The sequence below is a fragment of the Chanos chanos genome, chromosome 5 (assembly GCF_902362185.1).
Source record: "Chanos chanos chromosome 5, fChaCha1.1, whole genome shotgun sequence".
NCBI lineage: Eukaryota > Metazoa > Chordata > Actinopteri > Gonorynchiformes > Chanidae > Chanos > Chanos chanos.
Window position 1 is genome coordinate 29,311,536 of NC_044499.1, and position 27,720 is coordinate 29,339,255.

The 27,720-nt window shown below is 42.8% G+C and overlaps 1 protein-coding gene across 1 annotated transcript; it reads left to right on the forward strand.

Annotated features, from left to right (window-relative positions):
- Nucleotides 1-7,554: 7,554 nt before the first annotated feature.
- On the forward strand, nucleotides 7,555-27,129 carry cdc42ep4b (CDC42 effector protein (Rho GTPase binding) 4b). The gene is made up of 2 exons (XM_030775305.1): nucleotides 7,555-7,827; nucleotides 25,731-27,129. The coding sequence occupies exon 2, from the start codon at nucleotides 25,918-25,920 to the stop codon at nucleotides 26,887-26,889; it is 972 nt and encodes a 323-aa protein (XP_030631165.1). The 5' UTR covers nucleotides 7,555-7,827; nucleotides 25,731-25,917; the 3' UTR covers nucleotides 26,890-27,129.
- Nucleotides 27,130-27,720: the final 591 nt, after the last annotated feature.

The following is a 27,720-nucleotide window of genomic DNA, read 5'->3' on the forward strand; positions in this document are numbered from 1 at the left end:
ATTCTTCAGAATTGAGCAAAACAAAAAAAATGTATATTCGTCAACACAAAGACAACACATTGTTGGCTTACTGGATAGAGGGATACAAGAGGAGAATATATTAAAGGGGAGAACAGGAGGATGATCCAGATGAAGGAAATAGAAGATGAACTTTGGCATGGTCACAGATGACTAAACACAGAGAAGCTGATGAAGCAGGTGCTTTTGATGGGGTGAGGTTACTTACTCAGGCTACATGTCCATAGCAAAAGCTTCTTTTCCCTCAGCACAAGTATAATGTTTGTTTTGGGAGCAACCTTCTTGGTTGATGTCACAAGTCACAGATTAATGGATCTCTGATAGATCGAGAAGGCTCTGTTTAAGGTCTTGTGTGTTGATGTGGCCTTTGTGTGTGTGTGTGTGTGTGTGTGTGTGTGTGTTTAAAAGTCTCTGAATCAGTGGCAATTGGACTGTGGGCTAAAGCTCAACCTGTAAAATCAGAGGCTGCCTGTCACTGTCAAGTGTAAATCACTTACTGCTGATTCATCAGTAAGGAGGAGTATTTTACATCAGTGACAGATGTGTGTGTGTGCGTGTGTGCGTGCTCCCTTTTTATTTAACCCAGTTATGAAAGAGCCTGTGTTTGCACATGCCTGCCCCACCGCTGACATCACACTCTGGTTAAAACAACCATGAGTGTCAGTTTGGACATATCAAGCCTTCCCAGTGCCAGTATCCTTACACCTGGATGGCAGGTGGCCGGGTGTGCTGGTCCAGGTGTGTTTGGACAAAATCTGCTGACCTATGAGAGGACCGCTGCTGCTGTCCAGGTCAATCAGAGCTATTGTCAGCGGCTTCTCTGAGTGGCTGCCAGGACGTGATGTCATAAAGAGTGATGTCATCTCTCACAATGCTTTTATGAGTAAATGTATTGCTTCTGTGAGATCTGTGCTTTTGATATTATGGGTTTTATTTTTTCTTTCAGCATAAGGATGTATTCATCCTTGAGCAGGCTGTATAATATTTGTTAAATGAAGACGTAAGAAATTGCTCCCAAAGCTAGCAGAGGAGAGAATGGTGCAAACAAAAGTATTTTATACTTCAAGAATATCATCTGCCTAAACTGATTTTACTGTTAACAAATGCTCTGTCCTACGGAATCTGAATGAAGACACATTATTCCAAATATGTATGTGTTCATTTTTCAAATGGTCATCTAGGGGTCATGGGATATGAGCGGCTGGAAGAGACTGTCAATGGAGTCATATTACTGTAGCCATGACAACATGAGCAGGGTTTCCATTTTTAAATGAACCTCTCAGAGAAATGGCAAAATGCAATATTGGGCTCTACCCATTATCTATCAAATAAAGTAATGCACTGAAAACAAAAGATATGCCGCATAATTATTAGTGCCTATAAGTCTCTCAATTACGTTGTGGATAGAACCAGAATTGTCATGTATATTACTATGTACGTGATCAAATATAACACAACAAAAACCTAAACTGATTTTTGAACAGAAGTAGATCATGTAACTGTTATTGACGTAACTAATTTGTACTCCCACTCTTCCACATGGAACCTTGACGCTCTCTTCAGCGTGCTCAGCTCATTACAGCGTCATCACACGCTTGTGCCCCCTGCCCATACGACTCTACATTTACGACCGACATATTCACATGTAGTGATGGTTGTCTCTGCTTAGGCTATTTGGGAATAGGATAGAATAAAATGACATGGTTCGGTTGCCCAATTATTTAAATTTGCACACAGAATTAATATGTAAAATAAAAAAGCAGACTACTGAATCTGCCGGCAAAAAATGTATTTCAGTCGGAGTTATCTCCAGTCGCCGGCTGAAAATGGAAACCCTGATGAATATGCATGTACAGTAAACAGTGTCAAAGTGGGAAGTCACATGCACAGACGGCCACGCAGTCAAATATAAACATAGAGGTGACAACAGTGAGACGTGTGCCTGTGATTTTCCCATTGCATCATTCGTCTTTACAACAAAGTCATTCATGATGTCACTCACTCAGGAGGTTAAGACTGCCTCCAGGACTGTGTGTGTATGTGTGCGCGTGTATGTCCACATACATAATACTCAAGGTGTATGTGTGAAGGCTTGGCCATGGACGTGTGCCCATTTGTGCAAACAGTGTCTTGCAGCCCTAGTACCACCCAGCAGGTTAATGATTGGGAATAAATCGGATCAGTGGCTCTGAAATCCTGTTACCTAACTGCAGCTGTTCCCCTCTGACCGACATAACGAGGTGAACTCAGTCAGGTCCTTCGTTCAGTTCATCTATGCTTTTTACCTATGTCCTAGAGCATGGTGAAAAGACCTGTTTCACCTGTGCTCTCTCTCTCTCTCTCTCTCTCTCTCTCTCTCACACACACACACACAGACATGCAAACATGCCATACCCCTCTAAGCACAGCTTCTCTGAGGTCCAACTGAGGACAATGGGCTAATGGAAAAGAAGAGGAACTGGTAACAGAAGTGGTAACTCAGTGCCAATTTTATCCTGTGCTCTAGAATTCTCTAATACCTCTGTATGGTCCAATGAAGCTCTGGTTTCTTAAGACACGTTAAAATCCTCCTTAATGAAAAACAAAGCACCCATCCTTTTACAAAAGATCTGCAATGTATACATGAGCTCTGCATTCATCTCAAATGCAGCATTTGCTCATATATGTCATAGTGGCACAGGGGCAGGGGTTAAAAGTTTGATACCAGGTAAAGTCAGGCTCAGGGGCTGCCAGCAGAGTCAAAGTTTTTAGGGTGAGAGTCATCCCATGACTCAGCTCTAACATGAAGAGGAGCTGAGGAGAAGAGCAGGGAGGAGATCGGCTACAGTAGGACAGGGCAAAGGACTGGAGAGGTTAATACATTCCTTGTGAGTGAGGGCATATTGCTATTTGGAGGGGAAAAAAGGAAAGTGGGAGAGAGGAGGAGGATGGATGGATGGATGGAAGAGGGAGGGGTGGACTTGGCCTGGACAGGAGTAAGAGTGGCTTTGCAGAGGCTGATCACAATACCAGACAGGAGAGAATAGGAAACATGTACTTTGGAATATGGTCAAAGCACTGCTGAAGGTTGCATTTAAAATTTGTCATTTCTTAGAGAGCCCTGTAATTTTTCATCAAGTTTGATTTCAATATTTGTTAGTTTTGTGCAGAAAAGGGAAAGTTGAAAGAGAAGATATAGGAAGAGGGGTGAGGAGTCCACAGTCAAACTGGGAAACGGTTTTAACACTAGTGATTTATTAATATGACATGGTATAAATAGCATAGCCGCTCATGGCATCTCTGGAAGATATCTTCAAGGAAGCCCGATTGAGTTGTTATTATTTGTACGTCGTGAAGCTGTATCCTTGACTCTAAGTGGACAAACGAAGAAAGTCTGAAACATTAGCTCTATGTCAGAGAACCAGGCACCCTCTCACTGACTCTGCTGACCAGCAGCCGTTGATTTCGCCCTCAGAATGTTGAATGTTAGCACATTAGTAGGTTGTCTTAGCGCTGGGACAGACTGCAACATAAGATCATCCTGGGAACTCTGCCAGCTCAACAGTGGCCCACAGCATGTTAGTTTACCACAGACCCAGTCACTAACGCAGTCCTCTAACCACAAGTCATCTGAGTGAACACTAAACACTTACTGTTGGTGGTAAGATAACAGAATATGACGTTACCTGTGATGTTTGGCAACATGTAAATGTGAATGTACCCAATGAAAGTGCCTTCAGGAAGAACATTTAGGATGTCATCATCAAAGACTAAGTACTGGATAACTCTGCACAGGAAAAAGGAATTCCACAAGAAGCCATTGAAGAAACCTTGAACATGATTGGTCAAAAAATAAACAATGACATCATCACCATATTGCAATTCACCCTGTCCACTCATTATCTGCAGCAAATAGTGAGACTGAAATTCTTTATATTGGAAAAGAATGGGTGATGCTCCCTGTGGCAGGCTCAGCTGTGTCCTCTGTGATTGGCTGCTGTCCCTCACTCTAACAGAATCTGCTGCTGGTACAGGTTTCTCAAAACACTTTGATTTCTATACATGTGGCTGCATCAGTCTCATTGGATTTCTTTTTCTTTTCTCTTATTTTCTGGGTGCCATCCTTTTTTCTGTACTTTTTTAACTTTCTAAAATCAGATTGGTTTTGTAAATTAGTCCACAACCCAAGAGTTTTTTCAAAGCTGGTTTAGATGACACAACTCAAGACCAACTCACAAGAGACTTCAGAGTCAAAAGATGTGTCATATAGCCATACCCTATAATAAGAGAAACAAACGGGTTGGTCTGGCTAACAAGGACCGCCCCAGCTGGTTAGACTGTGGAAAACTAATGTCATATGAAGTATCACCATGGGTTGGTCATTGGCATTAACATTATTTTATTTTTTTCACCAGTGGACTGGCCCATTTTGGCCCATGGGTACACCAACTCCCTGCTGTTCACAATGGCCAGTCCATGACTGCCCTGGACTGTGGCATGTATTAACTAAGGATAATTAGCTAATCAGCTAATTAGTTAAACTACTGTTATCTGCCTGTGGATTACACACTTCAGAGCTTACGTTCATTAGGCTGATCTGTCAAAGACCAGACCAAGTGCTCAGGCTACACATCACACCTTAGATCAAAAGATTACAAAGATAAACATCGCTATACCAACAGCAGTTTTTTGTGTGTTTGTTTGTTTTTTACTGCTACATCTTTTATTATGAAACAGCCTTTAGTGACAGCCTAATTATTTAACACAATCTATTGAAATGAGTAGGACACATGCCAGACTACTGAGTCCAGGTGTACATCAAAGTCTGTGGTACAATGCATGTGTGGAGCAGCACTGATTGGCTATTCTAGCACTTACAAGCTAAGTTGGCATCTGAGCTCACATCCACCACATTTTCTTCTTGTTTTCTTTCATGGTAGATCCTGGGGTTGGTTTATGTGAAATTTATGTGATGGACTTCAACCAAACTGCCCAAGGACTTCCTCTTGTGGTTACTTTAAATTTAACATTAATTAATGTCTTATTTTCCGGCTCTCTCCTTGGTAATATGGACCATGTGGAGATCAGTCAGTTTAACGTCTGCTCTCCTGAGAATAAAAAAAAAAAAGTTGGAAGTTAGACCACACCTGTTTTGCTCTAAAAAGAACTATTCTTTTTTTTTTTAAGACAAAAGTACACAAGGAAGTCATCACTTTTTTTCTCAAAGGGAGCCAGGACTCTTTGCTTCATTATCAATAGCTTTAGCTGGGGCCCATCCTGGTAGTGCTGGTGAACGTAGAGTCGTATTTGAAAAGCTCTGTCTCCTCTTATAGGTTCATTATGACATTTGTGTCTCTTAATGGTTTAACCAGGTGAAAACGGCCTTGGAAAGTCTGACCTGCAGCCTGGTCAGACACAGCTGCCAGGCACTTATGTGAATAACGCACATCTGCAGTAGTGGAAACTACCATAAACTTCTATTGATTATGTATATTTAAAATTTTTAATGTCTTGGGAGGAAAAAGGGATTTTTTATGCTTGTAGCACTCTGAATTGAATAAGTGACCCTGGATTATTATTTTAAAAAAGCAAGAGAAAGAAAAAGAGAAACAGCTAAATGTGCTGTGAGTGAAAAGTTTAGAGACTATTTGTTTTTTGGGGAAAAAAACACTCTCTTTGTTGATATGCTGACACAAGGAACATAAAAATAAAAGAACAGATTGGCACACACTCTGGCTCCAAAATCAGGAATGAGATATTTCAGTGATTTTTTTGTCTTTTGTCTTTTTCTTGACAAACCTTACCACAGAGGAGTGGGAGTGAAGAAAGAGCTGTCTTGGCAACTGTACAATCAGAGACATTTAAATTGTTTTAATCCAGATGATAATTAAGATGTAAATTAGGATGATTAACATCTTAATTAACATCCAAATAATTCCTTTAAATGACTTCAGTATGTAGGTAAAGAGAGAGGGGCTAAACATGCACCTTGGGTTTTTGTGTGTGCCTGAGTGTGTGTGAGAGAAAGAGAGAGTGTGTGTGTGTGGGTGTGTGTGAGAATGTACATTCTGCACAATCATTTGCCTTTGCTTGTCAATGAGATCTCATTGTTTTCTGTAAGCAAGACTTCAAGACAGATTTCAAAGTGTGTGTCTATTTTTTTATCTGTTTGGGTGGAAAGATGTGTGTGGGCACATTAAAATGAAGCTGTAGTGAAATGATTTTTGTCTGACTGGTGTAACACATCCACACATCTTGTGTATAAACCCAAAGCTGAAAAACAAAACAAAAACAAAACAAAACAAAACAAAACAAAAGAACAGCACTAAAATGAAAATATATCCAGATATATGAAAAGAGAATATCAATATTTATTTTTATTACAAAATACCTTTTAAAAAATACATTGCATTGCATGGTTTGGTCGTTATGTTATTTTGGCCACTTTAAAATTCTTTCCTCACGTTAGTGGGGATCAAATGGTTATAGAAAGGACTGGGCACTAAGTTGTGTGTTACCACAACACACACTGTGGTTTGTAGCTTTAGGATATCATCTTTTAGGAATAGGGATTGGTCAGTTCTGATTAGTCTGGCAAGAAACCATGCAGTTCTGTTTGATTTTGCCCTGTGGAAGAATAAAAAAACCCAACAAAAAAACAGACAGTTTTGTATGAGTTCAGTATGCAGGATTAAAGCCTCCAGTGAGGTCTTCAGCTTCTGAAAATGTGATAACTTTTTCTGTGGTTTTATGCCATGGGGTTTCCATAGCTCCTGGAAGTATTGGCTATCAGTGCTGAGTCGAACCAACCTCTGCAACACCGTTCTGTGACCTGGCTGCCAGGATATATTGTATTATACTGAGTGTTTAGTGCCAAGAGTGTGCTCTGTGTCATTAAATACGTGTATTCTTTAAAAGACTATGTGAAAAAACCAAATCACTCTTACACTGCTCTATAGCTCTCAAATGCTGTTACTGGCTTGGGGCAGAATTCAGACGGAGACAATGATCTTAGGTGACCTGAGCAAAAAAAAAAATTATATTATTTTCCAAAGTAATTATAATAAATAAATGTAAACAAAGCCTGGTGTGTTTGGACTGTTTTATATTTATCATGGGCAGATAAACGTTACTATGTTTTGGGACATGACAAAGTATAGAAAAGTATAGAGAGAGAAAGCGAGAGAAAAATCAATGCGCACGCGCACACACACACACACACACACACACACACACACATTATATATATATATACGTATACGTATAAACAAACATAAAATAGTTAAAATGGTTAATTCACATTGATTTTATATATATATATATATATATGGTTTTATTATGCTGGTGAAGACTTTTATGAAGAGCGAAGTCCCCTTGACATCACAGTCTCATAACAGTCGCCTGTGTGCGACCAAAAATAAAGACGCGTCCGCGACAGTCGTGTGTCCTCACCCATAAATTTCCCACTGTCTCTTTAAAACACGGCGGGAGGCGGGGAGCATAGGGGGTTAACAAAGTAGGAGCGACTTTATTGCGTTAGTACGCCATAGCAGAGCGAGGAGGTCGGCTGTGTATAAACGCAGCGAGTGAAGATTAAGTACTGCTGTTCGCAGAAGTAATTTTGTTCGTTAATATAGGTAAACTTGTCAGTACGGGCAAGGTGGAAAGTAAGTTCACATCATAATTTATGCGCTGAATCAGTTACTGAATTACCACCTCATTATAAAGTGCGATTGAACTTGGTCTATTGTCGCGAGCGGAGGGAAGTATTCAACTTGGCATTGCGGCTTTATAGGTTGAGTAGATCGCTTCGATACGCGGTGAAACACGGTAAGCGACCTTAAGTGGCTTTGTTTATTTATTTTCCTCCTAATTCTTGTCTTTCTTTGTAAAAGTTTATTTGAGACCACACGAACACTTGGGGAGGGGGTATATTTTTTAAGTTATATTTTTTAGGTCCTGGTCAACATTATGTATGTTTTGGTATATGCCCCATAGATTCAATGAATCACAGAGCGTAACACGATTTTAGAATAAACGCAAGCGCCCGTTTTTTCAGCCCAATTTTAATGTCAAATACTCCACAACGCCGCGCGCCCAGCAGACTCCAGACGTTTGTTTGAACTACATCTGCGAGCATTCTGTTTTCACTCTGCGCTGACGTTACATCATTATTGCTCTCTCTCTCTCTCTCTCTCTCTCTCTCTCTCTCTCTCTCTCTCTCGCTATGTGTAAAAGTGTATAATCTATTTTTTATGAGCGGCGTTGTCTAGGGGCGTATTTTGAACTTTGAAGCAAGATAAACGTAGGCTGTATGATCACAGATTTATACTGATGTGCGACCTTTGGAACTGTTGCCCTGTTCCATGCGTGCGCAGAACTGTCAGATTACCAACTGAACCATGTATGTCATCATATTAGGTTTCACATAGCTATTTTATATCAGCTTTACGCCCATCTCTGTGCCTTTGCCCTTCCAAATGGTTAGTCGATGTGAAAAATGTCTGCAGAATTTGTTTTAGAATCATTGCTGTTAGAAGTCATTTAGAGGTCCTGTAGTTCAAATAAACCGCGTGACCAAGAGCCGTCAGAGTCTTATTACATAAGAAGAAAAAAATAAACGTGTCGAAACGTTTTATTGGACGTGTTCCTAAAAATCCATTAGAAGAATACCAAGAAGTCTTAAATGATTTTCATCAGACTGTCGTAGATGTTAGCAAATTTTCTGGCCCAAGTCAGATAAACTTCGCCGTTGGCTTTGCTCCAGGGGGCATAGGTCAATTCTAAGACGTTTCACAGCTCGTTGCAGGTCTGACCCGAACCTGTTTTCTTTAAAACGACACAACCTTTCTCTCCGCCAGAGCAAGGATACTATATCAAAGTGGGATTGGTTGTCTCTCTTAGGCCCTCAGGGCATTGCCAAGGACAATCACTAACTCTTGGTTTAGACTTATTCCAGTTTTGTCACACTGTGATTGCAGCGAATCCTTTTTGTCTGAGAACGTAGAACGTTTGGCATCAAACTGTAACGTTAGGAGAGAACAAGGAAAGTGTAAGAACTTTAAGTTAAGTATAGATTTCTTTTGACCTGTATGCTTGGATAGGACCCACCGACCTATGTTTTGACGACCTTTTGACCTCAGCACTGGGCTGGTGAACGCTGGTGTCTCTGACTCTTAGCAACCACTTCCCTCCAGCCAAGGCCATAATTCCAAGGTTAATTTGTGCTGTTTGACAGACTGTGATAATTGAGTCTTTAGCTTGTGTGAAGGTGGAAAAAACTGTAGCATTAGTAGGCTAGTGTCATATTTTCCCTGTCCTCACAGGCAGACAGTGACTGGCACAACTGAAACTGAGAAATAGTCAGGAGAGATATGGAACAAGGTCAGGCCAGAACATTATCAGGACAAGCTCCCTAAGAGCTGGATATAGGTACAGCACTGTCTCTTTCTCTCCTTTCTCTGTCTCACTTTTTTCATTCCCTTTTCCACTCTAGTCTTCCATCTCATTATCTTTCTATCTCTGTCTCTCTCTTACACCCAGGCCTGCTCTATCTTTTTCATTTTCTTACTTCTCTCACTCTCTATATATTTGTGCACCCTCATTCTTCTTGTGTGTGTGCATGTGTTTGGGCTGATCTGTAGCAGCGAAAGCCTGGACCACCATGTCAGAAAAATATCAGAACAAATCCGATCCTTTCCTGTGTCAGTAAACTAAGTTTGCAGTAGATACAGAAATCCATAGAACTACAGCCTACACATGCATCCTGGAATGACTGTGGACAGCCTGAAGTGAAAGGGAGACCACAGTTTGGCCGTTTCTGCTGAAGAAATGAAGAAATGCCCCACAGTGTTAAGTTCTGTCTGGCATATAACTGATGATGGAGCACTCAGTCTGAGAGTCCGCTCTCTGTCACCTCAGCAGACAGTCCGTTGTTTCTTTTTCAGTTATTTTCTCTCTCTCCAGATGCCTTCCCTTAGCCCTAATGGGTCAGAATTTGGTGTGAATCATCACTGTGATATTCATTTGGAGGAATATCACTGTGTTTAGATCATCTTGAATTAATTTAAATGTACCCCCTGTGTGGACAGAAATCATAAATCAGATAAATAAATCTGAGAAATCTGATAATTTTAGCTCAATATCAGCCAGGAGTTCAAAGACATGCAAAGTCTGACTTTCATTCTCTTTAATGTGTGTGTGTGTGTGTCTGTGTACACACATTTGTACACCTGTTCTCACACCTGGTCCTTCTCTCTGGCCTTACAGAAGGAGAAAAGGCTCCTGTAAATTGTTTGTCTGATGTTCTCTGGTCAGAGAGAAGGTTTGTTGAGGTGAAGATCCATGACTCCTCTCTGATTGGCTCTTATCGTTTATCTGCGCATTCAAATCCATTTCAGTCTCTCAGTTCCATGCCATGAGGACTGCGCATTACCTCATCAGTGTTTACTCTGTACCTCTGTGTGCTGTGGTCCTGCGGGTGCAGCCACGTGAACCTTCAGATTATCTCTGATGAATTATCTGACTGACGACATGGTGCTGATATGACTTCAGAAGCATGGCACAACTCATGATAACTGTATTAGTGATCTTTGTGCAGTATTTCAGTCAGTATTGACAGACATTGTTCACAGTGGAGGAGTTGGGCAGTGAATACTCTGGTGTACTCTAGGAATACAGGAGAGGAATGAAGCTGATAAATCCCCACAGGGTGTGACTGAAGACAGTCCTGCTGTACAGGATGCCCATAGTCAGAGAGAACCATTCTGATGCCAATGGTTCCAAACACAGTTAAAGCCCTTCCAACAAAAAGAGTGAGAGAAGAGGTCAAAAGCACAACAGGATTTCTCCTCGTTCTCTTTACCTTTCGTAGTTGGTGTTAGTTTACCATCCGGTTTGAGTTGTTTTGTAACACTTTTTTTTTGCCCTTGTGTTTGTGGTTGTAACAGACAGGTTTGAATGACCAGTTCTTTTGATGGTTTATATTCCTAAGGGAAAGCCACACTCAGCCACAATGAACACCATTTTGCTGGGGGAAAAAACACATGGACTTAGAATCCTGCACAGATAGGTGCTGTTTCTCAGTCGTACTCAGACGTGTTAATGCAGGAGGGTGAAAGTATTTTGGCCGCAGACAGTCGTCTCACAATAATATTTTTGGACCGTCGGCTCACCCTTGTGGACTTGAATGAAACGGAGTCTACCCCCCCTTCCAAAGTCAGCTGACATTCGGCTGTTTTCCACGTCTCCGTGAGACGCAGCCTCCTCTGGAACTCCTCCGTCGACATCTTTTGGATTGTGAGAAATCTGACACCTCTTTGGAGACCATTATTTTGGACTTTTTTTTGCGTTTGAGGGTTTAGGTTTTTAGAGTCAGGAGTTGGCAGTCTGCTGATACAGACTTTTTAGCATTTATCAAAACGTAGCTGAAACCCAGAGGGAAATTCTTGATGAATTTCACAGATGGAGATTCATGTGACTGTATATTTTTAAACTTCATATTTCAATCTGGGTTTTAGACTATGACCGTGATCCATGGGCAGGGCTCATAGGCAGGGTTAGGCTCATATTCAAATCAGTCTGCAGATGAATGGCTATTGTGTTCCCTTGCCCAGCTCAATGATAAAGAACTGTTTCTCTCAGGCATACCAAACCAAAAGCCTGCAGCAGCTATCAGTTGTTTCTGGATGATTCTATCACTCTGACATGCTGACCTGCAGCTCTCCGGATGCCACAGAGCTCTGTTAGTGAAGTTCTTCAGGTTTGGAAATGACACAGTTGTCATTATCTGGATCTGCTGAAAGGAGAGAAACCAGTTCTGGAATTGCATTGTGATGATTTTGCAGGACAGGATGACTGGGTGTCTGTGTTAAGCTTGCATTCCTTTAATGGTTGAGTTATCCTCTCTCTCTCTCTCTCTCTCTCTCTCTCTCATTCTCTTTCTTTCTCACTCTCTCTGTTGGCTCTGTTGATGGTGTTGGCATGTTACATTACGCTTCCTGTCACAAAGTAGGCTGAAACAATCTTTTTTTTCATATTCACAGTGAAACACCCTTTAAACAACCGTCATGACATCTTCTCTGAAACTCCTCTAATTTCAGAATTCTTAGACCATTCTCAATCACATTTCATGGCCATTTCTGATCCAGTTCCATATCTCAATCAGTAGTGCTATTCGAGTTCTTTAGGCCAAATTAATTTCACTCCTTTGTTTCAATCAGTGGTACAGGAGGGAAGCCTCTTCTGAGGCAGTTCTCGAAGTTGCAGGTTTGACTTAATCAGTTGTAAATACCAAAGGGAGGTCTTTTTATCCCCTGTAAATGTTGTTGTATATGAGTTTTTTTAACAGTTGTATTCTGTCTGTTTTGCAGTTTTGAGTGTTTTGGTGTTCAGCAGTATGTGTATATATATATATGTGTGTGTGTGTGTGTGTGTGTGTGTGTGTGTGTGTGTGTGTGTGTGTATGTATGTATATATACACACGCACACATACACACACACACACATTTTGAAAAGCAGTTCCTGTGATCCAGACAGCCAGATTACTTTGAGCATTGTACTCTTTCCACAGCATTAACCTAACTTTGACTGTGGTATCCTCCTCTTATTATTCATGTAACACACAGTGGACAGATAGCTGGGGTCTCTCAGCTGCTACACTAGAGAACTTTCTCTCTCTCCCTCTCTCTCGCTGACCAGAGAAACAGATGGTTTCTCTCTCTCCCTCTCTCTCTCTCTCTCTTGCTGACCAGAGAAACTGATGGTCTCTCTCTCTGTCTCTCAAGCGTGTGTGTGTACTAAAAACATCCTCAGCATCTGCCACTCTGTCTAACATTTAGCCTGTTAGAGGAGGTTTCTCCAGTGTAGACACTCAGGCTGTGTGCTTACTCACTACTCATTGTCATATAACAGTAGTGACAGTAGTGAACAGTAGTGAATAACAGGAGTGAAACACAAAAGGAGTGGAGACACCCAGGAGAAACACCCAGAAGACAAGGCAAACTCAGAGGAGAGTCATGTAACCTTTCTTAGTGGACTTTTAACACCGGGTCGATTTACATGTTTGAATGACCAAATGTGTTTTCTAGAATCTTCTTGAACATTTTATCACTTTTCCTATTATATTCGGGGATTCTGAATGTGTCTTTGGTCTCTGAGGAGACCAGGGAGTATGGGAAATGTAGTTTGTGAACAGAGGAGATTCTTAACTGTGTTACATTTGTTGTTAGAGTGCTCTGTTCTCTTGCGATGGCCTTGTTTGATAAATATCCCCTCACTGGGTTTAGAACAAAGCTTTAAAGGGGTTTAGATCTTTTCTCCTTAAAGCGCCCTATTGTCCCCTGTTTATCTTCTGCTTTGTGCAGGCTGGGGCTTTGTTTGCTTTTTGGATGTGTGTCTTTTTGTTGTGGCCTTTAGGGACAGGCAGGAGGGCGTGAGCCTGGAGAAGCTGGTTTATCATGCTCATTCTCTGATGAGCTCAGCCACTCGTCATGCTGCTACTTATAGCAACTGGCTTTTTCTTTTCTTTTTCATTTTTAGTTTCCTGTTCACAAGGGGAATTTTAGTGTTTTCTGGCAAATGAGAAAACACATGCCTTTGGGTTGTGTGTGTGTTTGAGTTTGTTTTTGTTTTTGTGTGTGTGTGTGTGTGTGTGTGTGTGTGTGTGTGTGTGTGTGTGTTAAAAAGACGTCTAATAAAGAGGTGAGCTAAGGTGACAAAAAGCTTCAGAAGCTATGGTAGCTATGGAGTACATCAGTCTTTTGTTCTAATGTCATTTCACATGTCACACCCTTCTCAAACTCTCCTTCATTTAAATAACAATTCAAACGAAATTTGAACATGACATGAGATTCCTATAATTATCGTCATAACAGGACCAAATGAAATTTCTTCATGAATTCTCCTCAGTTGAAGGGTGTGTTTGCCGCTAACCATGTTGTGATTCAGGGAAGCAGTCTCTGAAACTGCACGTTCAGGTTTTTTGTGGCTGACTTTCTAAGGGCAGAAGACTCTTTGATTATGGAGTTTGGTAGACTCAGGTTTTCCTGTGAGGAGCATGTGTCCTTTGTTAGAGAAGTGAGTGAAGAGGATTAGGATTCAACAGGAAGTGAGTTATGGGCCACGCATCATGTGGGGGGAGAGGGGGAGGGTGTTCGTATGTGACTTTTCTCAGGTTCTGTTTGGTTAAAACGCATGACACCGTGCCCTAACATTTTAGGATTTTCCCAACAAAAGCCTGTTTCCCCCTTTTCCTCTCAGTACTGCCCCATTTTTTACATTTTCTTAATTTTTATTAAAGAGGAATGCAGGCTGACCTGGTTTACAGATCCTTTTGTACATAGACTGGCAGTTTATCTCTAGTGTGCAAGGCTTGCTCGATCTCAGATCCTGGAATGACGACAGCCCTGCTGACGGAGGAAACTACTGTCATTGAAGCTAAACAGCTAAACGGACAGTGAAGATTCTGGACTCATTTCTACACAGTGCCAGCCTTGGGCTGCAGAGCACTGGCCTGCTGAGAGAGGCCATGGGCAGACAGGTTCACTGCCGTGATGAGGAACACGTTGGCTCTGATGTTCTGATGTCCTCTGGCATTCACATGGTTATCATATCAAAGGACCCCACAAAAACACCGCATGGCTTTAGTCATGGGGTCAAGCAGTACTGATGGAAATCCATTCTTCCGGAAGTTTCTTTTCAGTTCTCAATGAAAAAGCCTCATAACATCCTTAACAATGTTTACATAAAGTTGTGTGTGTGTGTGTGTGTGTGTGTGTGTGTGTGTGTGTGTGTGTGTGTGTGTGTGTGCGCGCGCGCGCGTGCCTGTCTGTGTGTGTCTCTATGTTGTGTGTAACAGCAACGAATGCGTATATGTGTTAGATTATGCCTATGCTGGTGTGTGTGGTCTATCTATGGCAGACAATGTGTTTGCAAATACACTTGCTGTTACCCAGCATTTTAACAGCACACAGAGGTGACTTCAGTTACACCCTCTCTCTCTATCTCTCTCTCTCTCCCTCTTTCTCTCTCTTAGCTCTTCCAAGTAGTCATTTATGAGCTAAACTGAAAGAAAAATGCTACTAATGGTGAACTGTTCTTATGCCAAAGATCAACTTGGAAGAAATCAAGTTGTGTGTGTGTGTGTGTGTGTGTGTGTGTGTGTGTGTGTGTGTGTGTGTGGTGGCAGCGGTTGAGGGGCTTGTGTTGTGTGTGTGTGTGTGTGTGTGTGTCTGTGGTTTCTGTGTACTCCATTAGTCAGCTCTGAGATCTAGTCATCCCCTTCTTTTCTCTGCTGAGGGTAATGTCTGAGAGGCCCCAGATAGTGCCAGTAAATACACACACACATGTATGATGTCCCTCGTTTTCTTTGGGTGTCTGAGCAGATTTTGAGGAGGGTTTCTTGAGCTTGCTGGTGCCAGTACTTGGCTCTGTTGGCAGTGTGCTGCCAAAGAGAGGCCATGCCAAAGTGCCAGTGCCCGTTTCTCTCCTCCCTCGTGTTTATGTAGTTGGCAGAACAGGCCTGGGGTGGATGTCCTCACCCAAACCCCAGCAGGGAGGCTCCCTCCCCTTCTCTTAACTGGACATGTGCCAAACCCAGTGCCTGGATCCAGATAAACTCCCTGTGTCGTTATGGAAAGAGTCTAAAAAATTCTTTGTTCTTAGACAGAGCTAAAGGTTCTGTTAAACAGACCTGGGTCAAACTCTTCACCCTGCTCTGCTACTCCTCAGTCTTCCTTCCTGTCCTGGCCGTCCTAACAGTAAATCTGTCGAGAGCGGTGGTTTTATGTGCAGTAATATTCACTTTGGCTTTGGTTACAGCAGCTAGAGGTGTGGTGTCATTTAATGTAATATTTAACCAAAGTGTAAAAAGTCTAAGAGTATTTTGTATGATGAAGACTGTTTGTCTGTGGTGGTAAGCATTACAGTTACCATTGTGACTGTAGTTACCAAATTGTGTTTGTTTCAAAGGTCATTCAAGGTCAGCCAGTGTGTGAACAGAGAGTCGAAAAGGGCAGAGTGAGTCAGCAGGGAAGTCAGATTTTACAGGAATGAAGTTAATCACCACCTTTTGCGTGGATCACCCGGATCTCTCGTGCTCGCTCTCTCGCTCTCTCTCTCTCTCTCTCTCTCTCTCTCTCTCTCTCTCTCTCTGCGCCTATTCTTGCAAAGTTCATCTGGGCTTCTGTCTGTCAGAGAATATTTACACAGAGGGTGTTTCTGTGAGAAGTGGGATCTGTTGGGACAGCATTCTGTTTTACAGATCGTGTTATGTCCACAGGGAGGGAGGAGGCAAAGCTAAACTGAACGTAGATTTGTTTTCTTTGACAGTATCAAAAACACTGAGTCATGGTCCAATAACAGAAACACTGATACTCAGAGATGTCTCAAAAAGTCACCGGTGAGGAAGGTGATCAGAGAAATGCTGAGAACTGGCCAGCAAAGTAACAGCCCTACTGATGGAGAAGACAGATTTGGGATCAGTTGCCCCGTGTGTGTGTCTGTGCGTGTGTGTTTGTGCATGTGTATTAGAGCCCGACAGATAAATCACTGTGCCGATATTAGCTAATTGCAGATAAATTGGTATCTGCGACTCACATGTCTGTAGGTACAGTCGGTGCATTAGAAATGATTAAACCAGAGAAGACACGTAAATAAACATTAGCTGAACAAGCATCTAACAAGCATTTGGTTTGGTAGCCAAACAAAGTTATCTAGCAGCTCTTTCAAATGTGTAGTGTGAAATCCCAAAATCGCAAGTCCTCGATGCAAACAGTCATACTAGAGGCATTCAACAGCAGCGTTTACTCAAGGTTACTGTATCAGTTTACTGCATTATTCATCAAAACTTTAATATATTTTGCTGTACTTTTGTTCAAAGTACTATTTATGACAATAAAAAAAGTGTATTTTTAAACTGCATTATGTCATGTTATCTTGGTGATGACTCTCAAATAACTACACATAACAAATGTTAAACAAAGATTTACCCTATGTCGTGTGTTTCTGAGAGGAAAAAAAAGCAAAAGAAGAATATCAGCTGATATATCATTGTCAGATTTTTAAATATCGAAATTGGTATCGGTCTGAAAAATCCTATATCGGTTGGGCTCTAACGTGTATGTTTGTGCACATGTGTGTCCATGCCCATGTGCATGCATGCGTGTGTGTGTGCGCGTGTGTTTGTGTATGTGTGGATTGGAACATGTTACAGGGCGGTGGTCCTGTTTTGCTATGGCAGACTGGCACACAATGAGTGTGTGTGTTTTCTTTTTTTCTTAGTTGAACACACAGTATTTAATCCCTGTGGTTTTGACTCGGGGTGTGTGTGTGTGTGTGTGTGTGTGTGTGTGTGTGTGTGTGTGTGTGTGAGATGAGGCCCAGAAAACTGCTCCGTCACCATTTACATCCCACATACACAAACACACACATGTGGCTGCCCAAGCTTGCAGTGCACAATATCCTGCCTGGGTTTTGGAATCTCATACAGAATGATAGACAGGGGAAGAGATAGCGTGTATATGTATGTACATTTGTGTGTGTGTGTGTGTGTGTGTGTTTTATTTATTTTTTTTTTTGTTACATACTACACTCTGTGATCTACAGTCATAGGCTACTCACTCTTCTTACCACATTCCTCAGCCTTTAAGCTGCTGGTAGATCTCTCTCTCTCGCCCCTCTCTCTCTCTCTCTCTCTCGCTCTCTCTCTCTCTCTCTCTCGCTCTCTCTCTCTCTCTCTCTCTCTCGCTCTCTCGCCCCTCTCTACTCTCCTGGTCTTTCTCTCTCGTGGGCCCTGTTTCAGAAAGCGGGTTTAGTGAAAAGTTGAGTTAGTTAACTCAGAGTAAGTAGTAAACCTCCTAATAGGAGATCCCTATGGCTTTGTTTTGCTAGGAGAATGACTCTGAGTTTTCACTAAACCCGCTTTCTGAAACCGGGGCCTGATCCCTCTTTCATTCCATATGTTTTTGTTGTTTTTTTGTGGTTGTTTTTTTTGTTTTCCACAAGTCGCTGCTCTGCCCCTCCTTGTCTCACTGTGCTGTTTCACCCAGTTACAGGTAGCTAAGATAGCTATGCCACTATGTGAGTGTGTTTGTGTTTGTGTGTGTTTGTGTGGGTGTGTGTGTTTGTGTTTCACTGTGTGCATGTTTATGTGTTTCTCTGTGTGGGTGTGTGCATGTATTTGTTTATGTGTTTCTCTGTGTGTGTCTGCGTGTGTGTGTGTGTGTGTGTGTGTGTGTGTGTGTGTGTGAGTAGGGGCGAGTTGTCTGAGTGACAGTTAAATCGTCATATTATGAGGGTGAGTGAACGGGAAATACGAGTTCAGACAGACAGTGATAAGTGACAGATGAGGAAGTCCATATGGTCGATGCCATGAGCTTCACACACCCCTGATTCTACTGCATGTACACATGTAACTACACATGTCAGTGATTTATGAGCTTTCCTCCTCTGGTCTCAGCCACACACACTCTGTGTCCGTCACTGTTAAGCCGTGAACAGGGCTGTGCCCACAGTGGGTGTCAGCCTTTCCCCAGCCTGTCCTCATGGCTTAGTAAAATAACAGCATGACACAACTATGGCTCATCAGATGTGTACTGTGTGCTGTGTGTTTGTACAGGAGGTTTCAGTAGCATTGTAAAGGCCAAACCTAAACAATATCTTAGACTGTAAAGTAGCAGTGACAGGCTGGTGTGACAGATTCTCCTCTCTGTAATGTTTAGTCCTGTTGCAGCGTGACTCTCTGTAATGTTTAGTCCTGTTGTAGCGCTGTTTAATGTTTAGTCCTGTTATAGTGTAATTCTCCTCTCTATAATGTTTAGTCCTGTGTTAGCATGATTCTCCTCTCTGTAATGTTTAGTCCTGTTGTAGTGTAATTCTCCTCTCTGTAACGTTTAGTCCTGTGTTAGCATGATTCTCCTCTCTATAATGTTTAGTCCTGTGTTAGCATGATTCTCCTCCCTGTAATGTTTAGTCCTGTGTTAGCATGATTCTCCGCGCTCTGTGTAGTGGGATGAAACACAGTCCAGTGTAGCTGTGTTTTGGAAAGTGCCTGTCATCATGGGCAGAGCACTGCTTAGTGTTTGGCAGTAACATGCAAAGTGTCTTTACAGTAAAATCATGTCTTGTTTTTATTCTGAAAGGTTCTCTGTCTGATTAGGGAAGGAATTATCCAGAGATTAGAGTGGAAAATCGCTTCACTCATGCAACCTAGAATCTTTTCTCAGTCAAATTAGATTTTATAAACAAATCAAACAATTAGGTTTATAAACGAGTTTACCAATCGAGTTTGTTTTTATGCAGTTGCTCTTTCTGAGTTTACATTACTGTTTCTCATTCATCCAAACACCTCAGCAAACATAAGTGAGTGGGGAAATCTCTATTTAGCTCTGTTTACACCTCTCCAGAGGCCCTGGCCTCCCTCTCTTTTTTGTGCCCAGAACTGTTAATGTCAATTCTGTCTTCCTCCGCTAATTGTGTGTATGGTTGTGTACTCACTTAAATGTGTGTGTGTGTATCAGAGACTGTGTGTGTGTGTTTGTGCATGTGGCATCCCTCTGTATCTAGTGCCTTGTTTTATTCATTACAATTTAGCTTTCTTTCCATTGCTCTCTTGAAATATTCAAATTGGTCTAAGAATAACTTTCTCTAAGTTTCTCTTTTTCATCCTTCCTTGGACAGGCATTTCTCCTTTGTCTCAAGAGCTTCTCATCAGTTCTCGTTGATATCTCTACATTAGCCCAGTGTGAGAGGGTACTATGATACCCCTTTTCCACTGCCGCGGTGCCAGTGCCGGTGCCTGATCGAGCACCGGGGCCGCGCTTTTCCACTGACAAAATACTGGTGCCGGAGCCGAAAAGCTGGCACCGGCACGGCGCCACAGAATTGCTGGTCCCAAAAGTTGGAACCGCTGACGTCAGAGGCTATGCAAATAAAAACCACGCGAGAACCAATCAGTTCAGCATTTGATATGTTTGGTACGTGACGTTCTCTAGAGAGGCGGGAGTAACAAAAAACGTCTGACCAAGTAGCGGTAGGCTAAAGGATATGTGTAGCATGAAAATATGTATATGATTAAAAGATGTATGAGCAACAATTTGTGTCTACATCAATACGGGCTGTTGTTTACATGTTACATGAACGTAGTTGGACCCAGAGTGGTAGAAAAAGACATTCTCTCTCTCAGCTCTAGCTGGTGCAAATAAACCACTACAGACCTTCATTTAAACACTCGTTTTAACTTTTGAGCTAGGTGACAGACTTACTATTTTCATGAATTTTGCCCTCCAAGCAAAAAGTTATAGGACAAAATTCGTGAGGTGTTTCGCTGTATGGAAGCCTAGCGTAAAAGTAAATTTATAAAAAGCAAGCAGATGCGTTCTGTCCGACATTATTTTTTCCCCACGGAAATTACCCAAACTTTCGCTATGTAGTGTTAGGTTCCCAAACCAGTGGAAATGCGGGCCGGTTCTCAAAAGGCACCAAGGCAGCACTGGCTCCGCACCGGCACCGGCACCGGCACCAGCACCGTCCTAGTGGAAAAGAGCTGTGAGCTTGGCCGTTGTGTTTGTTGCACAACGAAGGATTGGAGTAAATGGGGGGGGGGGGGGGGGGGGCAATATAAATCTAACATTAATCATTCCTGCTTTTCTTTTGCTCTCTTCCTGTGAACCCATGAACATGTGACTCACAGCATATAGAGGTCCATTATATAAAATCACCTATCTGAACCCAAACACACTCTTTTTTTTTTTTTTTTTTTTTTATCCCACAGTTAATCTCCATCTCTCTGCCTCTAGCCAGATGTCACAGATTTTGCTGTTATTCATGACTGTGTGTATGTGTGTGTTTGTGATTCCTGTGTGTGTGTGTGTGTGTGTGTGTGTGTGTGTGTGCTTGTGTTTGGCTTGCTCTCAGCAGTTGGAAAGTTGTCAGAGTGTGTGTGAGGCTAGTGCGTGTGAAAACGGAGCAGGGTTGGAATGTGGCCCCGTGGTTTCCAGGTTAACTGCTGTCTCCATACATCTGTGAGATCAGACCTGTCTCCGTGGCGACCACTGGATGTGACGCTCTGGCGAGGAGGAGAGGCCCACAATGCTTTGTGCTGCGTTAAATGTTGCTGAAGACAAACTGTCCTCTTTGACATTCCTAATTAACTCATTAACTGATACTTGCTCATACACAGACTGAACAACAGCTGAGGGGAAAGTTTCACGTGCTCCAGTTCTTTGAGTGCACCGTCAGACATGGCTGTCTGGACTGTGAGTAGTTCATTTGGAAACTCAGAACTGGGGCTGGGCAGTATAGCCTAAAATTTATATCGCGGTGTAATTTGAAGCACGGACGGTAACGGTATATAACACGATACATTCATTTTTCTAAAAAACTTCAATATAAATGCCTCTGAAGGGGTAAAGCACTGGTATAGCAACTGCATTGCAGCTATTACTGTACTCTTAACAATTGGCAATTGGAAAATGTCTTGATTAGTCAGTGGGTTAATCAATAGAAAAATAGTCGTTAGTGGCAGCCCTAGCAGCAATTACATAGTGATATTGAGGAAGAACATTTGTTATACTGAATCGAAGTGTTTTAGGGATCAAAAAGGGGAATTCATAAAAATAAACAGTGATGCGTCGGTTTAAAATATTGATGTTGACGCATTTTCAGCGACACCATCATCGATTACATCAACTAGTCGCAGCAGCCCTACTGTCTAGGCTTCCACACAGCGAAACACCTCGCGAATTTCACCCTACCACTTTTTGCTCTGGGGGATGGTCGCAAAGGCCGCAAGCATTTTGCTATCCTGTTAGTAGCAGTTAAGTTCGAGTGCTTAAATGAAGGTCTACAGCGGTCTATTTGCCCCAACCAGAGCCGTTGAGAGAGTTCTTTCTACCGTTCTGTCCCTGACTATGTTCATGTAACATGTAAACAACAACCTGTGTTGATGTAGACACAAATGGATTGCCCATCATCTTTCAATCATATACATGTTTCCATGCCACATGGAGCCTTTAGCCTCCGCCATCTTGGTCAGACTTTTGTTACTCCTAGAGAATGTCATGCACCAAATACATTACATGCTGAACTGATTGGTTCTCACATGATTTTCATTTGCATAAAGTTGGGGATTCGCCATCTCAATTTTGCTTGATTCGGCGGATTCGCTCTGATTTCACCCAATCAGAACGAATTTTGCCCCCATACAACCTGAATGAGAGCGAAGCGAAATTCGCTGCAATGAAAGCGTACCAAGGGCTCTACTGGTCAGCACGGTATAGTCAAAAACCATGCTGTAGGGCGAATTCATTCCACCGTACTTTCCATACCGCTTACACCATCCACCCCTGCTCAGAACCCTGTTATAGAGAGACTGCCATTTCTCAGTTTGGTCAGGGTTTATGCACTCAAAGTATTGAGGAGAGAAAAGGAACACAGGGCTTCACTCCTGGCAGTGTTGTGTGTGTGTGTGTGTGTGTGTGTGTGTGTGTGTTATATAATGAATGTGTGTCTTTAAATGGAAACGGCTCATCAATGTAAGGTTAAACCTCAGCGTGAAAAGCTATGAAAACACATCAGATGCCCTCAGGACAAAGGGAGGAGGCTTTGTGAACCTGACATGCGGGAATGCTCTGATTACACTCTGTGATTTACTCTTATTTGATTAGCTTTAAAGCTTTGATCCAAGCTTCTGGATTCAGCTTACAACCAGTATGTCTGCTTATAAGACTTGGCCTACAACCAGCGGGTCTGAATTTTCTGTGTGTTGCTTTGTACAAAACAAAAACAATGACAACTTTAAAGACACCCTCGGTGTGAAATTCAGATTGTATCCTTTAACATGTTGACTTTAGCTGACCTGAATCGGTCGAGCACTCCATGCTGACTGACAGATGTAGAACAGGTGTGTCAGTAACACAGCCAAGTGATTTGGACTTCTCCACACTTGCCTCCTGGTCATGGATAGTGTCCAGGTCGTTAACTGCCGACGGTCAAATCCGTTTAAACACACCTCAACAGTCAATTTGGCTCCATCTGTGTGATTTCAAAACAAGTGATGCCAGTTCCTGTTTCTCCTCTGAATCATTTCTGTGTGATAATATGAAGGTCTATATTATATGTTCTGATAGATCTGCAGAAAATGAGACTTTGAATAATGATTTGGTATGATTTTGGTAAAGTAAAACCTGAGATGTTTTGGCTAAATCTAATCTCTGACTCATGTTTCTGGGGGCAGAGTCAGTGAAGAGACGTAGCTTGGATCCAACATGACAGTTTAGTATTCACAACTGATGATAACAAAATGGCAAACATTCTGTCTCTCCTAGACAAGTCCCAACATTATTAACTCATTCTCAGTTATGTCTTTCTCTTTTCTATGTCTTTGTATAAATCAGCATTACTCTGTGTGTGGGCAGGGTGAATCCTGCACGCATGCACACACACACACACACACATACAGACACAGACACACACACACACACATACAGACACACACACACACACACACGCACGCACATACAGACACAGACGCATACACACACACACACACAGAGTCATATGCTTCCACACTACGTTACAGAGTCCCCACACGTATTTCACAGTGAACCTAACTCCGACACTGACGTAAGAATTGAATTGTTGGTGGGGACCGCCCATCCTCAGAGAGAAACCACTGCTTCATCATTTATCAAAACCCTGTCTGTTCTCTCCAGCACTACCCTCGCCTCTCCACTTGAATGGTCTTTTGTTGTCGGAGATGCAAATGTTTTGGCAGATTGTTTCCTGGGCGTCCATTCATCCAAACGGCATGCACACAAACTGAGAGTGGGTCTCAGAACTATAAAACACACACACACACACACACACACACACACACACGACAAGGGTGAATAGATTTGTAGTTACAGTTTCACTATCACTCAGTTTCAGTTGTATAACAATGAGAGAAATGCTGTTGTAGCAATGGTATTTAAATCTGCTTTTGTTATGCTCAGCTCAGCTTAACTTTCCCCTCTGTTGAATGGCTGCGGTTCAAATGAAAACAACAAAACTTCAGTAAAAGTTTGCAATTGTAATGTAAAGGCAGTATCTTAATGTAATACTTTAGAAAATCATCCTAAATTGTCATTATTTGATTATATTTGAAAAAAGAGTTGTCACTGATTTGAGTAATTAAGGAAATTTCTCACCTCTGCTGGTTTTCATTTGAGTTGCTCTGTCATGTTGAAGTGCCTGCCTTTTGAGGAGGGATGTAAAATGTTTTGGAACGGGTTTTTTTTATGGATCTGAGAGGTTATTTCTCTCTGCAGTGTGTGGTGTTATCAGAGCAGGCTTGGCAGTGGTAAGTGGCTGCTCTTTGGAAAGGAGCCACCTAATCTGATCAGAGAATGATAAACCCAAGGGCCGTGTGTTGAGCGCTGAGAGCAGGCCGTGAAAGGAAGAGCCCTTCACTCTTAATCTATCTCTCAACACTGCCCTTCACCTCAACAACAGACCTCACGCACTTATCAGTCATTACAGCCCCCAGACATGCCACTACCAGTCGCTGGGGGGGGGGGGGGGGGGGCGGGGAGAGAGAGAAAGACAGAGCACGAAAGAAATGGAGGGAGAGTGAAAGAATTAGAGACCTTGCAAGAGCCCAAGAAAAAGAGAGCAGAAATGACTGAGGGGGGAAAAAAAACCACGGGAGCACAAAGGGCAGAAGAGCTTTTAGAGAAACTGACATAGAGCTCTGGAGAGGCTCTGTTGGGTAAGAGAGCAAAATGCCTGAGGTGGATAATTCTGGACTTCCTGGGCATATGAAGCATACATTAAATATGAGCCTCACACACGGACAAGACATGGAGCTGCAGTGAGGCTGAAAACATGTGGCCCTTTGGCAGGCGCACATGTGGAGGCTCCCACCCTACTCTGATGGTTGCTTACATATCGTTTAGATTGGTGTGTGATGAATGCTCTTGGTGAGTTAGACCTGCAAAAGCCAGAGGGCCTGCAATCATAATGAAATCTACGGATGAAAATCGCTTCTTCAAGACGTAAAAATGGCAGCCAGATTATTTTGATTATCCCAGATTATTATTTAAACTTCCTTTGGGAGATGAAAAAATCCAGTGTTATATTTATGCAATAGATAACGTGTTTTATGTTGAACTGTGGAGTTATATGGTTCCCTGTAATGGACAAGTTTTCTTCATCCGTTTAACATCTGAAAACAGTTTTTAAAAAAATAGAGAAGAAATTTCTGTTTCTTTCTCAGCTGGTACACACATTCTCCAGCTTCGTCACAAAGAAAGTTAGCATCTGCCCAAAGGGCAACATACTCAACTCATCTAACCCATGTTCTCTCTCTCTCTCTCTCTGTCTGTTTTCATTTCCCTGTCCTGTCTCCTTTTACAGTGTTACATAAGACCTGAGAAGGCCTCATGGCTCAAACACCACTCTTTTTTTCCCCCTTTTCATTTTATAAGTCATGGTAATAAGAGTTTCCACTGCTGTTTCTGCATGTGGAGCAGAGGCAGATGTTGGACTGAAAGTAATTTTAGTAGACGAGTCATCCAAACTGTTTGTCCCTTTTGGCAGACGTTGATAAATCACACCTATTATGTTTTAATTGAATCTTTTTTTTATTTCGCTGCTCCAGCTTAGTGAAGAGTTTCTGATAAACTTTATGGTGTCAGTTTTTCTGCTCCTGATTTTTAGTCTCACATATTACATGTTCTTCTTTGCCTTTCCAGGTTTCCTTGTGGACGTTCAAAGTTGAACACTACAGTTTCCCCAAGCATTACAATGGCTCTGCATCTCCTGTGCTGGAGTACATATGTGTCTTGACTAGACAATCAACCAACCAAGCCACAAAAGAAAAGACTTGTATTTACCAGGGGCTGAGACTTAGTGTTCTGTTCTTTGCCTGTGGACTTCACCATGCCTATCCTCAAGCAGCTCGTATCAGGCTCCTCTCAGTCCAAGAGGCGCTCTCGTGTGGACCTAACCGCAGAGATGATCAGTGCCCCGCTGGGTGATTTTCGCCACACCATGCACGTGGGGCGAGGGGGTGACGCCTTTGGGGACACTTCATTCCTCAGCAGTCACTCTGGGGAACCCCCGCGTGAGCCAGAGGTCCAACAGAACTCCCCTAAACAGAGCCTTCTCTCCCGCACCTTCAGAAGCAGCAAGCGTTCCCAGTCTGTTAACCGAGCAGACAAGCTGGAAAAACCCAAAGTGGCGACCTCCGGAGACTCACGCAATTCCGTGAAGAACGCCATCTCGCTGCCGTACCTAAATAATGAGGACGTGAACGGAGGCGGAGTTCGTTTTCCCAAGAGTGTGTCGTCCAGTCCTCTGAAGAAGTTCCCAGAGGTTGACGTTAAGCCGGCCAACGGTGCTGCAGCTTCAGCTGTGCCGGACCTAGAGCAAGACGAGCGGGACTTTGGGGAGCCCACAGACCTCCCGCCGTCAGTTCCTCGCACGGGGGGCATGAAACACGCCGAATCCATTATGTCCTTTCACGTCGACCTGGGCCCCTCCATGCTGGGTGACATCCTGAGCGTGATGGATAAGGAGTGGGTTGAGAATGATCTCAGTTACGAGGAAGGAATGGGCGGAGAAGGTCACGCCTCACCCTCTCTCAGCCTCCCGAACAATAAGGAGGAGAATGAAGGAGCACCACCACCGGCCCGTCCTCCCCGCCAGACACCCAACTGTAACCCCCCTGTCCCTGGGCTCTACACCCAGAAGGACAGCCATCACGTGGACAGTTATTCAGGCGATCTGGAGCAGGAGCAGAAGGCACACGTCCCAAATACAAGAAACGGCCAGTACAGTTTGGCTGAAGATAGGGACGACAGGGACTTCACCTTCATGGACGATGAGGATGAGGATGAGATCCGAGTGTGAGATGGGAGAATCTTGGTCAGACAAAGTGTACATTAAGAGAGGGAGCAGCTGATTAGGGGGATACAGAATCTTTTATAAGCTGGGAGAAACTGTGTGTTTTTATAGAGGCTAAAGGGAAGAGGACAGAGTGATTCACGAGATGAACTGAGAATCAAAATACACATCACTGCAGCTATGCCACCTTACTTATCTTTATGATGCATCCCGGACATGGGTGGGTGTGTGTGTGTGTGTGCGTGCGTGCGTGCGTGTGTGCGCATGCGTGTGTGTGCGTGTGTGTGTGCGCGTGTGTGTGTCTGTGTTTGTATGTGTGTTTGTGTGCACTGTGGGAAAGGGGGAATTCCATTTGAAATGAAGAGGAAATTCAAGTCCCATGGGTACAAGTAATGAACTCCAGTGTTGAGTGATATGCAGAGACATGAAGATTAAACTGAGAATGGACTGAGTCCTCCATGTTACACACTAACCACCACCTTATGGAGTCTCTGCCTGAGCCTGCACCACGCGTCTCAGTTCTCTCCTCTCCTCTCCTCTCCTCTCCTCCCTTCTGCTGGACTCCTCCCTCAGTCTCCTTTACTGCACTCTCCTTTAGTCTCCTGCTTTACTCTCCTTTGCTCTCCTTTACTCTGCTTTACTCTAACTTCTTTTATCTGGTTCGTAAATGTCAAGCAATGGCATTTAGAGTTCTTTCCTTATATTAAAACCAGACAGGTCTTTGCTAGGAAAATCTCATTTTTCTACATTAAAGCTTAACCACAGTGTGATTGTGGTGATCTCATTGTAAAACCCATACTCAGGTATGGGCTTCGGCATGCTGTCTGTGGGTTTCTC